The following is a 14,905-nucleotide window of genomic DNA, read 5'->3' on the forward strand; positions in this document are numbered from 1 at the left end:
AAGATTTAAATTTAAACTTTGATGAGATCTCTTGGACCATAAAATAAATATGACTTGAGTTTTCATCGGATCATTAGTTGGTTCTAAATGACATCATATTTTAATAAAGTCCATTTATGTTCCTAAGTTTGTTTGAGAGGATGTGATAGAAGAGAGAGACACTAATCTCTAAACTTGTTGGCATTTTAGTCGAGTCCTTTTGTGCACTTGGTAGTTTGTGGGTTGTATGCAAATTCAGACTTTTTAGTGGTTTATGAGTGTGACGTTGTAACAAACATATGAAAGCTCCATTCACTTCACGGGAAAAAGCAACATTTGTACGCGTGAGACCCCATGATTTATTTGATTTAGTAATAATATATATAGTTATAGAGTCCGCAAATTCAGAGCGCTCAATTTAGAAAAGAAAAAGTGGCATCGATTATTAAAAATAAATAAATTTTTCTTATGGGTCCCAAATTTATCTAGCTACTTGTTTTTTAAAGGAATGTGCGAGACTTGCTAACTCTTTAGAAGTGTGCACATCTACTTGCAGATTACAAGTCTTTCGTTTCTCTGTTCATTAAGCCTTTGTTCACGTTTCTTGCACTGCCATGAAATATCTCTTTAAGGAATCTTCCTAGCTAAACACTGAAACCACGTTCGATGCCCATAAAAGACTGAACCATAATTCCAAGGTAAATGAAATAAACTAGTCAAGAAGAGGCAACTCTTAATATTTGGAATCATGTTTGACAAAAGAATAGAAGACTTGCATGCTTTGTTATCAGAGTCTACATACTGCATTTGTTTCACAAAATAAATAAATATAGATAAATGGAAAAATCTAGTTACAAGCACAACCGTGCACTAATATGTGCACCAATCTAATATGATTAGTTAAAAAATAGATTTTATTGAAAATAATATTAATTTAAATTTTGAATATGAAGTAATCAGTATTAGTACACAGATTAATATGCGGCTTTGCTTGTATGTAGCAAAACTCTAGACAAATTGTCCAAGACATGCCAATGCTCCATTTGGAGGTCTCCCCGGGAAAGAGTGTCAAGTCAAGCTCTGGGTTGCCCAAAGCATTGTACATACATGCATAGTTAGGACACTAAATGTTATGGTGGAAACGGTAAACCCTCATTCAAGCCGGATAGGGTTTATATCGCGAATAAGATGTCTGAGACACACAGTGATGAAAACCTTTTAGTTGAGAATGAAACCTGGCAACTCCACACAAATGCTGCGCCTCTCTTTTAATTAATTAAACTTCCAAACCGAAAGGGAATGAAGTGGGGTTCCCTTCCACCCAACAAGCAGACTTTTCCCATTCTTATCCAATGTGAAATAATTTGTACAAGAGAACCGTTCGACTACCAAACTGGCTTGGCGTAGGGATGACTCACTGAACCCAATTTCCACCATTTTAAACCTTAAGAAGAACGCCCTCCAGATGTCCATGGTGACATTCCGATTAGTCCTTCCTCGACCCTCTTCTGCTACAAGGTTTCTGATATGTTCACCCAAAAGTGCTTCCATTCTCATCCTCTCCTCATCATACTGTTTCATGCAAGTCTCCAGGCTATCAAAGTATGCACAATAAAAGAACAAAGCTTCAATGAAGCGATTCACAAATGAGGGTGAATTATGGTTTGCTTCTACTTCAAAGACAACCATTATAGATGGACAGAGGTTTCTGATAACACTCATGAGGTTTTCCATGCAATTAGGCCTTGAAATCATTGTTCTCAGTACTAATGGAGCAAAAATAATCACTTCTTCTTCATCTTCAATTTCGAATAGTTCTTCCTTGATATCTTTCAAGTCTGATAACAAAACAGACTTAAATGTAAAGGGCAAGTTAAAGGACTCGGCAAAAATGGCTAACCTCTTACCGGTCTTCTCTATACTCTCATTGCCGATTGATCCAAGTCCAATAGCAGTTATCCTAAGAAGCTCGATGGGGAAATCTCGTCTCTCTGCAAGAGCCTGCATCAAGAGTGACCAATGCACTCCAGACCTGATCTCCATGTCTATCAAATGAACCTTCCGCTTCAATTCAACGTTTTCAATTATGGCTTGGATTCCTGTGAATAGCGCTATTTGAGGGAAAGGAAGAAGTTGGTAAAATTTAAGCAATGTACTATTGCTACCCAAGTCTTGAATGATTGCATTGTTTTGCTCGAATCCCTTTACTCTGACCCTTCCCGATTCATTTTGAATCCTCTCTCGGAGCGCTTCAGCAAACTGAAAAACAACTCTCTGCAGTGGACTACCTCTTGAAGAAGAAATCCAATCACAACGTAAAAGCAATCTACTTGCACGATCATATTGTTGGTAGCCAACCTTCTCAGCCACAGAGAGAAGATAGTGGGCAAGTTCCACATCTTTTTTTTCATAATCAGACAGACCCGAGATAGATAAACCGAAAGGATGCATAGGCATGTGATAATTATAATTATACATCTGAGTAGATAATTGTACATACCTTGCTCCAGCCACCCTCAAGATTTCCTCGGTTGATAAAAGCACAAGTTTCAGCGCTTATCTCGCTTAACTTTTCCGAGTTTTCTCCCTGCAATCTCTATTCTCTGGAACCCACTAATTCCATCATCTTCTAGGAGCTCTAGAAAAGCTAACGAAGATGGATGTGGAATTTGATTGTCGTTTTCAAGAATTTCTGAAACTCTGGTGGGGAGATGTACAAGCCCTGTACTTTCTCCGTTTCTCGGATTGTTTTTGTTGTTGGGAAAACAGGGTTGAATTGAATTCATCAAATGTCTGATATCTTGACTTGGGTTGTTGGTGCTGTAGTTGATCTTTCAAGAAATGAGTTCCTCTATTACCTCTGTCCCCATCATGAAAACCATATCGAGGAGAAATAGGACTGCCCTCTCCCGATTCGAAATTAAACACGTGGTCTTGTTTCGCTTTCTCAAAGCCTTCAAGAGAACCAAAACTGCCTTGGATTCCATCAAAATCAAATGGGGTTGAAGAGAAGAAGAAGGTGTTATCCATAACAGAGCAGGAAAGCCAGAAACTAACCAGAAGTCTTCCTTCAAGTGAGTCAATATGGTTATCTAGAGAAGGACCCGACTCCAAGACCTGCAATATCTGCACTCAAGCTCAATTACATTGATCACAGAAATGGTGACCTAGAAAACAGGACATAAAAACACAATGCCAACCATGATGTTGAGATCTCGATGTATCCATCGTAGCCAACGGACACGAAATGCCAAGGACTGGATTTTGATGAAGAATAAGGTAGGTGAGAAATCAAAGTCTGAGTGACGACGACACAATGCTATTGTATGCATAGTTGTTGTGTCTTCATCTGAAACAAGGGAAAACATCCCTACAGATGACTAATGCTACAAACTAAATTAGTGCGATTATTTTTGTATTAAAAACGACAAAGTCCAGCCTGCAAGCAAGTTTAGACAGAGTGTATGAATGTGATCAGATATTGGCGTTAACCAGAAAGGCTAATATTTATCTGGATGAGTACTGTAGAGTACAATGACATGTCTCTGACTCTCGATCATGTCTACAGTTTTATTTTGTGTCTATATTATATTTATTTTTTCTTGGCCTACACATATGTACCTGTATCAATCTTATTCATGTATCCATGCATGCATATATGTCATGTCCACCAATTGGCGGAATCAGTAATAGTGTTCGGGGGTTAATTTTTTTATTATACGACACATTTATGCATAAAGTAATGCTAAATTAAGGGTTTGCAAGCTCTACGTATTTTTTAAAAAAAAAATTAAAAAAAGATTAAAAAATTATAAAAATATAAATACAAACTATTTTTCATATAGATAATTAATCTTAAATAATTTTTCTTATATTTTCACTTTAGAATTTATATTTAGAAATCTAATATTGTATAACAAAAAACTTTGTGATTCATATTAATAAGTTTATTATTTCTCCTAAATTTAATTTTAATTTTAATTTTAGAGAAGCCACATCTTTAAAAATAGATAATATATAAAAATTAAACAAAATTTTGGAACTATAAAAAAAATAAAGAGAGACATTTTTAGGTATATTGAAATTTAAAAAAAAATTAGAGAGCATACAAATATTATAAATTTTTTTTTGAGGTCATTTTTTATATTTATAGAATTATGCATAAAATTTAAGAGTAATTATATAATTTCAAAAAATTTTAATCATATAATCTATAAATATAATCAACGTGGCTCCACCAATGTGTCCACGGTTTACAATTTAATTATTAGGTTCCGTTTGGTAGATAAAATTTTTTATCTCAAACTCAAAATTCTCATCTCATCATTACAACTTTCCCAAATCCCCATACAAAATATAATAAATAATTTAATTTTTTCTTAACTTTTTCAAATCCCAAAACAATAATAATATTAAAATATAATATTTTAATATTTTATCTTAAACTCAAAATTTTCATGAGGAATTAGGTTGCTATAGTACTTGGTTGTTTCTGGTTTTTCGGTGTCAGTGCTAACTTCTAGGCGAGTCAAACCGCTGAAAATATTTTCTAAATTATTTTTAAGGTTTCAATAAAATTGTTGCGGCAAAGAGAGTGAAGGGATAAGGCCCCAGGTAGTTTTTTTAAGTCGAACATTCCCATCTAGTATAATAAATTACCGTTATCTCTAAATTTTGCGAGAAAATTTTGGGGGAAGCTGAAAATTAAAATCCCCTTTCATCCCATTCCTTAAATTAGGGATTTCATTTAGAGGAGCAATAGTGGAGAACCACTGTACATCCCCTATCACCAATTTCCTTCCTTTCATGCTCTCAGTCTTTCATATTCTTCTCTCTTTACTCTCGATTGCCCTCTTTGACGTTGCCCTCTCTTGCACCGTTTGCCATCATTGACGGTGACTTCCCTTCACTAGCTGTATATATGTAAGTTTAAATTCATCTCTTCTCTCTTGCACATTCCCTCTTCTTCTATCCATGGCTAGACTCTGTCTTCTCTTGCACGATTACACACCGAGGCCCTATCCCATGTCTAAATCCAATCATTTTTTAGTATAATGTTTCTTTTATTTGTAACTTTGGCCATTGAAATTTGAGTGCTCTAGGCTTTAGGCTTTGGATAATAATGGATCTGTGGTCGGCATTTTCACGACAACTTTTATGCATGTATCTGCCATGGCTTTTATCTGTGTTACCTTTTCGACTTCTTGGTTGTATGTATCTCGATCTATTTGGCATTTTATTATTAAGTGCTCTACGCATGTTGGCTTGAGGAAATTGCTCTTAGTTGGTGACTTGAGACTTTTTCCCTCTTGCAGATGTTTAAGGAAACTGTTTGTTCTTTGAGCTGTTGTGAGTAATTTTGAGTGTTTTTTGCATGCTGACTTTTTGTGTGATTCAGAACTCACTCACTCGAATCTGCCATGTTGAATGTTGGACTGATTTAGATAATTGGTTTGCTTAGATTTGTTTGGGCATGGACTTGTGCTCAGTTTGGACTTCTTGTATTATTGGCTTTGTTTAGCTTCTGTTATCATCCAGTTAGTCTTCTTTTTACACCTCAATACTATTATTGTCAAACATTCATTGGGTATAGATGTTTAGATTTGGAGAATTGGTTTGTTTAACTTTGTTTGGGCATGGACTTGTGCTCAGTTTGGACTTCTTGTATTATTGCCTTTGTTTAACTTTAGTTATCATCCAGTTAGCCTTCTTTTAATATTATTGTCAACATAAAGAACAAGTATGTATGTTTGGATTTGGATCTTCTTTCATGACATTCAATCATGTTTGTGGTATCATGGCCAATTGATTGTGTATATATACCCATAATTATATCTCTATTAATGTTGTACTTCATTTATTTGCATGCATGCCCTTTAATTTCTTACAATTCCTTTGGTGAATATGTGGAATGAGTGATATTGGTCATGATCTTCAATGCATATATAACTGATTTGGATGAGAATATTAGCAAACTAGGTAATATTCAAAATATTTGCAGCTCTAGTTTGGATTAAGATAAGGCACATTTTAGACTAGATATTTCCTTGCTATTAATTGATTTGATGGCATCTTTTCTATTGTTACTATGGACTAAATGAGCTGTTGTTGTATTGAATTCTTTAGGCTTTGTATGCATTTATACATTGTTTCGCAGCCACTTCATAGACTAATTCATGGCACACTTTCAATGCATTCTCTCTACTGCATGCCTTGCTTTTATTATGTTGGTGTTAGTTCTATATTTGTCCTTTGCAGCTTTTGGTATTGATTTAGGCTTACTTTCAAGGGCTACATGTCTAGTGTAAGGCTGTGATGATGGTTCTAATTACTCTATGGGCAAGGGTTAATTCACAAGTATTTTTAATTTGGCTCCATCGATATGGCAAGGTAATCCAAACCCGGATGGCCACCAACTATTTTGTGATAGTTTTCACAAAAGCCAACTGGGGTTTTTGGTTTTAAAACCATTTTCTTAATTGGGCTCTTGTCTTACACATGATATAAATAATAAAACTATTTTGAGCCCCATGGAACACACATTCTTTGGTCCTTTCAATGTATTCATTGACTTTTTTTTTTTTTGGCATTAAGCATTGTTGTTGTTGGATTTTCCTTCTCTAACAATCTTGATTGTGATGATGACAACGCCGAGTGAGGATACAGAAAATTTGGCACATACCTCATAGCATGGTAATCCGAACGGCCAATAAGTAGTGGTAATTGATTGTTGCAACCATTCAAGGGAGGGTGCCAAATTTTTTATATGTTACAATTCGGTTCCTGAGCTGATTACCAAACTAAGTGATAAACTTGAATCGAAATGCTCACTGTTTGTCTACAAACTTGAAGTAAGACAAAAGATAATACTACCCAATGCCTGGGTCAAGTAGTAGCACTACCAATATCTCATGCTCAGCAAACAATCATCGCAATGAATACACAATATGTTATTGTAATATTAAAGCATATCGACGAACTACTCATACTAAGGATAATGAAGGGTAATGATTTTTCACAGGGGTGGCAGTGGGGCCCTGCACCCCACTACCTGCCCCCGCACGATGGGGTGGCCAACACCGCCCCTGCCCTGCATCTAGTCCCCCTAGCGGGGGTGGGGGTTGGGGAGGGCCCAACCCCGCCCCGCATTTCCCTCTCCCCGCCCTCACCTATATATATTATAAATATAAAAACATAAATATTTATATATATATATATACACAAAAACATAAATATATATTTATCTATATAAATATAAATCTATCTTTATATTTTACAAGTTATGTATATATAAATATATATATTACAATTTGTTAGACTTGTTCACAAAGTATGCATAAGCAAATTTAAAAATTATATAGTTTAAAAACTACCACACAATTTACACGAAATATGCACTAGAAAATTTAAAAACTACATAATTTTTAAATTATAGTCATATTTACAAAATTTAAATTTATAATTTAGATCTAAAAAAATAATTTTTTATCACTTTTAGATCTAAAAATAATTAGTGATAAAAAATAATTTTTTAACATAGTGAAACGTAGTCTATATTTGAAGTGAAAATGAGGTGGGGTGGATTGGATATCCACTCCGCACCCTGCCTAGCGGGCAGGGTACCCCACCTTGGGATGCGGGGGTGGGTGGCAAGGAGGAAAACCCCACCCTCGCACCATGTGTGGATGGATACGGTGCGGGGGCACCCTTAATTTTTCATTTGCAAAACTATGAGGTAATTTTAGAAGTTTTGTTGGTGGTCTTATTTGCAATTGCTGTAGTTGTACTGATGTGCTTATAGATTTCAATACTTGTCAATTGTGTAGGCTGAGTAGGTTTGTGGGTTTTTTCTGTTGGTATGACTCATAAATACTAAGGTGTAAATGAAAACTGGAGAAAACCAGTGTCATTATTTTGATTTCAATGTTGTAGTTATTTGTTTTAGCAATTTATTTTGAAAAATTTTGATTATGGCGACATGTACTAAACTTTTGGACCTGGTATATGAGCATTCCAACAATTGTAATTATAACTCGCTTTTATGGTTCGCACATAACATTTGTGTTTTGGAGCTAATTTGAATAAGCAATACTAGTACTTGTACGTAGAATTGATAAAATAATATAGATGTATTTTTCAAATTTCAATTTTGTATATCTCCATTACAAATAAAACACCTTTGGAAAAGATGAATATTTATTATTCGTATTAATTTCAAAACAATTCATGTATTAGAATAAAAAATCAGTTTTATGTTTAAGATTTATGTAAAAGTTGGAAATGCTCAATAAATGAAAAAGATAAAAGAGTGAGTAGTTAAGATTGTAAATGAAGGTAAGAGAAAGAAATAATAAAGAAAGAATAGAGAAATATTATTTTAATAGAATAGAGAAGTTATAGAATATAAAGAATTAGATGTATGAATTTTTAAAAAATGAGTAAAACTTAGGAGAAAATTATAGGAAGTGTGATTTCTAGTTAAAATTTAGAGGAAATTATAGGGAGATGAGAATACTCCAAACCCAACTTAAAGGTTGGGGTCACAATGGAAGGAAAGAATGAAGGAGAGGACAAAAGGATGAGCAAGGATAGGGTTTTAAGAAGAAAATGAGAGATGTGACATAAAAGAACAAAGGGGCAGGCGATAAAAGGAGGGAACCAGGTGATTTTTTGGGAGACTTTTCGAGACGGCTACTACGACTTCCCTTTTAGCTTCTTCAACCTTGCAACCAGAGCACCAACAATAGGGCCACCTTCAAAAAATAAATCTTTGACTCCATTATACATCGAGGATGAGTGACCATGAGAGACTGTAAAACAACTATATTATAGTGGATTCTCCTTCAAACACAAGTGGACGTAGGCAATATGTCGAATCACGTAAATTTAAGTATCTCCATCTATTTTATTTTTCCTATATTTATTTCTTATTCATTGCCATGGATGTACATATGGACACTGTATAGTCGCACTGGATCATTGTCAAGGGCTCCAAATCACATCGATCGAAACTCGAATCGCCATAGTAAGGAGGGAATGACTCTTTTTCTCCTTCCAACTTGTCATGCTATTTTTAGGTGGCATTAATTTCAATAATCACATAAGATATCATAATTTAAGTGATTCATTTTTTTTTTTACTAGCCAAGAAAATTAGGAAGATATTTGCTAATAAAAATTGGAGTGCGAGAAAACAATGATAAAAATACTCAAATTAGTAATGTTACATACAGTCATGGATTGTGCAAAAGCTGCACATTTAAAAAAAATAGTAAAGTCCACTATTAAAAGATTAATTTTTAATGCGGATCCTATATTTACTCACTTTTTTCAAAAGGAGTACGTAACGCTTGCGAATTCCATAACTGCAAATATCATTTTTATCCAAAAATCGTAGTACTCATAGATTCCGCTTATATATAAAAGATGAGTTTTCTACCAAAGGAGAAGATATTCGATTTCAATAAAATTCTTGCAGCAAATAGAGATGATAAGATTGCTGAGAAGTAGTAAAAATAATTTAAGTGATTCAGTGCTCTTGTTCTGTTTTTTTAAAGAAAAACTTACATCTACTTGCCAAGTCAAACGAAAAGAAATTCACTAGCCAAAAAATCGATTATAAGAAAATAGTAACAAAATATTCAAAATCAAGGTCACAATACATTCAAGGTTGGTTTGGATTCAAAGATAAGAAGAGATAGTTTTATATAAAATATGAAAATTGAATAAAATATTGTTAGAATATTATTTCTTAATATTATTATTATTTTGGGATTTGAAAAAGTTGAATTGTTTATTAAATTTTGTGTGAAAATTTGAGAAAGTTATAATAATGATATGAGATAAAACGCTTTCCAAATCTAATCTCACTCGTACTGACAAAATAGGACCTTACTAATACAGAAATAGGGACCTTTTACCAAAAAAGAAAATATTTTATTAGGAATTTCAGTTAAAATAAAAGACTTTTATTTGGTTACTCTACATGGTGCTAGCAAATATATATATTAGAACCGTTTCAGGCCTATGTCACCTATAATGGATGAAAATTGGAAACCAATAAGAAGTTGCCACGTGAGGAGTTGAGGAAGACACATGCAGCGACTGCGCTGCAGGGGATCCTTTCCCTTGACTCCCTCTTTCACTGCTCTCTTTCTCTCTCTCTCTCTCTCTCTCTCTCTCTCTCTCTCCCGATGAGTTTGGTATGCAGAAATCCCTCTATCTCTCCCCTTCCACAACTCTCCTTCCTGAGTCTCTCATTCCTCCTTCACGTAAACTCTAACCCAAACCCATGAAAACGAACCCGAAATCATCCCTCTCTGCATTATCTCATGTGTTTCCTTCCTTCTTTCTCTACTTAGTTGCTCTATTGAATTACATCTATTTTTTTTTTCTCAGTCAATTCTGTGAAGTTTGTAGTAGGCCAAAACTTACATGTGAACACCTTAAGTTATTTGCTTACTGCTTTTTTCATTTTTTTTCCCTCTGTTTTCTTCTGCGGATTCAAAATCCATGATGCCTTGCTGATTTTTTTTTTTTTTGCCCCCTATTAGTAAAGTTCCTTTGTAGTTAATCCTATTGCCTTACCCTTTTTTAAATAAAAAAAAAAATAGTGAATTTAATCAAATATTTGTTTTCTAACATGCAAGATTTTTGGTGAGATGGGTTTAAGATTTTGGAATAGTCCAAAACAGGCATTATTTCAGCTTCAGGACTGGAATTGTGGTAGAAACTGCTTGTTTATATATATATATATATATATATATTTCTATAACAAAGTCTTTCTTCTCCTACCAGGATCGGGAGTTTCAAAAAATTACAGCAAAAATAGTCATTCATCAGCTCCTTCTAGCCTGACCATTCCATCGTTCAGTGAAAACAGCAATGCTTCAAGTCTTCCTACTCCTATGCTTGAAGGTGAAATATTATATTCTTCAAATTTGAAACCTTTCTTGTTCAATGAAAAATGAGAGAGATGGTGAGAGGGATGATTTCAGGTTCAATTTCATGGGGGTTTGAGGTTAAGGTTTTCGTGAAGGAGAAAAGAAAGACTCGGGAAGGAAAGAGAGTGATAGAGCAGAGAAAGAAGGGGGAAATAGATCCCCTGTGCTATAGAGATGTAAGGTCTTCATCAATGCCTTATGTGGCACGTTGCCAATGGTTTCCGATTATCACCCATTGTAGGAGACACAGGTTATAAGTTATTATATATATATATATTAGGTGACAAGAACGGGTAAGAATAAGAGAATACAAATTTAAGTCATGGTCTAAGTTGTAGGGGTGCTACCCGCACCCCCCGGGTGGGGCCCCTGTCTGTGTGCCGAGATGTAGGGGTGGAACCTTGGTCCATCCATCGCCCACCCACAACTATCACAACTCGAAAAAAAAACATTTCAAAGAAAAGAAAAAACTCACAACAAAATCCATAATAAAATATAAACCCACAACACAATATATAACAAATTAGAAATAACAAAAAAAAAAAAATTAACTAGTAAAAAAGATTTCTCAAACCCACGCCACAGCCTAGGGCAACTACAAAGAGGGAGAGAGGGTTTGAGAAGAAAAGACAGAGGAGGATGAGAAGAAGAAGAGGATTCGGGCTGCGTCGCGCCGCCGCGGTGACTGCGAGAGGGAGAGGGTCTAAGAAGGCAACATCACAAACAGGAGAGAGAGAGAGAGAGAGAGAGAGAGAGAGAGAGAGAGAGAGAGAGAGAGAGAGAGAGAGAGAGAGAGAGAGAGAGAGAGAGAGAGAGAGAGAGAGAGAGAGAGAGAGAGAGAGAGAGAGAGAGAGGTCGGGGGTTAGGTTTAACTTAACCCCCAAAATGATTTCGTTTCATTGTTTCGCTTAAAATAAATAAATTCTTTATCAAAATAGTGTCATTTTGTTAACAAAATTATTTTTTTGTTTATATAGTTATATATTTTTTGGCTGGGCTTAAACCCTGGCCAGGGGTTTGGGGGTGCGGAGGGTGGTGAGCCTGGGTCGAGACTGCCCCCACTCCCGGCCCCTACTAAGTTGGTTTGACTTTTTAACATACGAATAAAACCTTTTTATGTACTTCATTCTTCGTACGTTGTCCCATGAGAATGAACTCCTACGTTTTACAAGCCCGTTGGTTAACTTAACACAATGTTATTAATTATTTTAAATTTAATCACATAATTGACGTGGTGTAATATAAGAGAAAAATAAAAATTATGAAAATAAAAATAAAAAGTATTTAAAAATAAATAAATGAATAATATGCCTTTCAAAATTAGATAACAAATAAAAAAACAAGATTTTATTATTATAAAAAGTGAGAATGCTAATTCAATGTGAGGTTTAAGTTTTAAGTGAATAGACAAAAGCCAAAAAGTGGGATATTAGCCAAAGTTTGGCTAAAATTTTGCCTAAACCAAAGCTAATATTCTTGAAGTTAAAATTCAAATTCTCACTAGCCCACAAGTTGACTTTGGTCTAAAGTCTATAACCAATTACTGGTGGGGGTCAAGTACCTACATTGGCCCACCCGACATACCTGCCTGGGCTCAACTTGAGGTGGGTGGGCAGTCTTTTTGCATTAGGCGAGTGAATGTGTGAGCGCTGACCCCCTTAAAAAAAAGTGGAGATGGGTGCTGTGCGGGGCATTGCCCCCATCCGGATATATATATGTATATATGTATGTATAGAAAAACCTATACATCACACTACCATCCTATGACTTTCATCCCACTATGTAAGATGTGGCTTATTTGTCATCATTGAATGATCCATAAATTTATCATTTTAATGATGATAAAAGAGCCACATCTTATATAGTAAGATGAGAGTGATGTGAGAGTGTGATATATAACATTACTATATATATTACATATATTTTAAAAAAGGATTTAAATGAAAAGGCACCATTTTATTTAACGTAAAACATTTTCCCTGCCAAACCCACTCCTCTCACCTCCCTTTCTCTATCTCGCCTCTCTGTCTCACTCTGTCCCATTTCTCAGTCTCTCAACTTCTCCACAGTCTTTGAGTCATTGTCATTGTATCTCGGTCTTTCTCACCTTTCTTTCTCACTCTCCCTCTCTCCGCATGTAGTGGTTGGACGGGCATGGGCCAATCTGCCCACCCACCTACAATGGGGCAGGGTGGTGAGGCCGAAAATTTGGCCCCCATCTAGGCTAGTGTGGGGGCTGGGAGAGTCAATTATGCAAAACTCCGTCGTATGATTCTTGAGACCCATCCCCTATGTGAATTGAAAGAACTCTAAACTCAGTCCTTTTTTTCTCTCGATTAGATGCCATAGTTTCTTTTTCCTCCTTTCTTTTGAATCTTTCAAATGTTATTTTGTGATGATGAGTAGTTCATCCTAATAACGCTTAGAATTATTTCATTTTATTGTATGTGATATCTGTCTCGTGGGTAGGCCGCTGATTTGGGGGGCAAGGAGGAATTTTTTTTTTTCAATGCAAAAATTGGGAGGATGGTGACCAACCAAAATAAAAATGGCAGTACTGAGGTTGGGATATTGTCAGTGTCAAAATCATGTCTACAAGCCAACCGAAATAAACAAACTAGCATCAGGTAACTATTAGAAAATTTAGAACAATTTTAGACTTGAATAGAAGCTGTGTTTAAAAAGAAGAAAACTCAAAAGGAAAATACTTTAACTACAAAAATATTACACAAAATTATACTCACAAACTGATGTGATTTGATGTGGTACGTCAAATTGTAAAGTTACTTTTTCTATAAAGTAGATCTAACAAATTCTATGAAATCACATTAGTTTATAGGTTTAGTTTGTACAATTTTTTTGTGTCTATAGCAGTTCTCAACTTAAAAACCAGTTTCTACACTAGTTTCCAAGAACACAAACACCTAGAGAGACATGCTCACCCTCATGATCTCTCTCTCAGCAGAACCCCCAAACTGAAAGGGAATGAATTGGGGTTCCCTTCCACCCAACAACTAGACATTTTCCATTCTTATGAAGTATGCAACAACTCCTGCAATCGAACTTTTGGAGAACCAAACTAGCTTGCTTGAAAGATGACTCACTTATCCCAATTTCCACCATTCCAAACCTTCCAAAATACGCCTTCCAAACATACAACGGAACACATCGAATAGTCCTTTCTTCACCCTCCTCTGCCACAATGTTTCGGATTGCATCACCACAAATTGTTTCCAATCTGATTCGATCCTCATCATACTGTTTTATAGTCGGATTGAGATTTCTCATCACTCTCATCAAGTTTTCCAAGTAATCAGGTGTTGGTATCATTGTCCTCAGTACATACGAAGCATAAATGATGATTGCTTCACCCTCTTCTGTTTCAAATAGTTCTTCCTTGGCATCTTTCATGTCTGATAAAATAATTGACTTGAACGAAAATGGCAAGTTCAAGGTCTTGGCAAAATTGGCTAACCTCGTACCTATCTCCTCAATGTCTTTTGATACAATAGCAGTGATCTTGAGAAGCTCGATGGGCTGGTAATCCTGTCTGTCTGCAAGAGCCTGTATCAAGACTGTCCAATGGACTCCACACCTGATTCCCATATCTATCAAATGGACCTTCCGTTCTGATGCAATGGTTTCGACCATGGTTTGTATTCCTGTGAATATCAGTACTTGAGTGAAAGGAAGCTGTTGGTAGTTTATCAGGAGTAGAGGTGTTAGTCAATCCCTAAACGATTTCATCTTTTTCCTCGAACCCCTTCATTGTCACTCTTCCTGATTCTTTCTCAATCCTCCCTCGAAGCGCTTCAGCGAAATGATAAATAACTCTCTGGGCCGGATTACCTCTGGCAGAAGAAACCCATTCACAATGTAGAAGCATTCTGTCTGCACATCCCAGCTTTTTAGCCGGGGCAAAAGGAAGGTGCGCAAGTTCCACATCTCTTTTATCATCGTTGGAGAGACCTGAAAGAGCAAAAC

General features: G+C 35.6%; 3 protein-coding genes across 4 annotated transcripts; all 3 read right to left on the minus strand.

The window, feature by feature from the left end:
- Window positions 1-704: 704 nt before the first annotated feature.
- On the minus strand, window positions 705-2,605 carry LOC122316322 (DELLA protein RGL2-like). The gene is made up of 2 exons (XM_043132852.1): window positions 2,590-2,605; window positions 705-2,534 (listed from the first exon to the last, which is right to left on the minus strand). Exons 1-2 carry the CDS (start codon window positions 2,603-2,605, stop codon window positions 1,252-1,254), a joined length of 1,299 nt encoding a protein of 432 aa, XP_042988786.1. The 3' UTR covers window positions 705-1,251.
- LOC122315309 lies at window positions 2,498-3,402 on the minus strand. 2 transcript variants are annotated; one of them, XM_043131152.1, is made up of 2 exons: window positions 3,180-3,402; window positions 2,498-3,096 (listed from the first exon to the last, which is right to left on the minus strand). In XM_043131152.1, the coding sequence occupies exons 1-2, from the start codon at window positions 3,345-3,347 to the stop codon at window positions 2,662-2,664; spliced, it is 603 nt and encodes a 200-aa protein (XP_042987086.1). In that variant the 5' UTR covers window positions 3,348-3,402; the 3' UTR covers window positions 2,498-2,661. The 2 variants fall into 2 exon arrangements, with proteins under 2 accessions (XP_042987086.1, XP_042987085.1); XM_043131151.1 differs by having other exon boundaries at window positions 2,498-3,105; window positions 3,180-3,400.
- A 10,477-nt stretch (window positions 3,403-13,879) lies between these two features.
- LOC122316323 (DELLA protein RGL1-like) lies at window positions 13,880-14,572 on the minus strand. The gene has a single exon (XM_043132853.1). It carries the CDS (start codon window positions 14,570-14,572, stop codon window positions 13,880-13,882), a length of 693 nt encoding a protein of 230 aa, XP_042988787.1.
- Between the last annotated feature and the right edge of the window lie 333 nt (window positions 14,573-14,905).

This window comes from Carya illinoinensis, chromosome 7 (genome assembly GCF_018687715.1).
Source record: "Carya illinoinensis cultivar Pawnee chromosome 7, C.illinoinensisPawnee_v1, whole genome shotgun sequence".
NCBI lineage: Eukaryota > Viridiplantae > Streptophyta > Magnoliopsida > Fagales > Juglandaceae > Carya > Carya illinoinensis.

Coding starts and splice junctions, on each gene's coding strand:
- LOC122315309 (XM_043131151.1), bottom strand. CDS start 3,347: ATGTTTTCCCTTGTTTCAGATGAAGACACAACAACTATGCATACAATA. Junction 3,106..3,179: donor ATCGAGATCTCAACATCATG/GTTGGCATTGTG, acceptor GCTTGAGTGCAG/ATATTGCAGGTCTTGGAGTC.
- LOC122316323 (XM_043132853.1), bottom strand. CDS start 14,572: ATGGTCGAAACCATTGCATCAGAACGGAAGGTCCATTTGATAGATATG.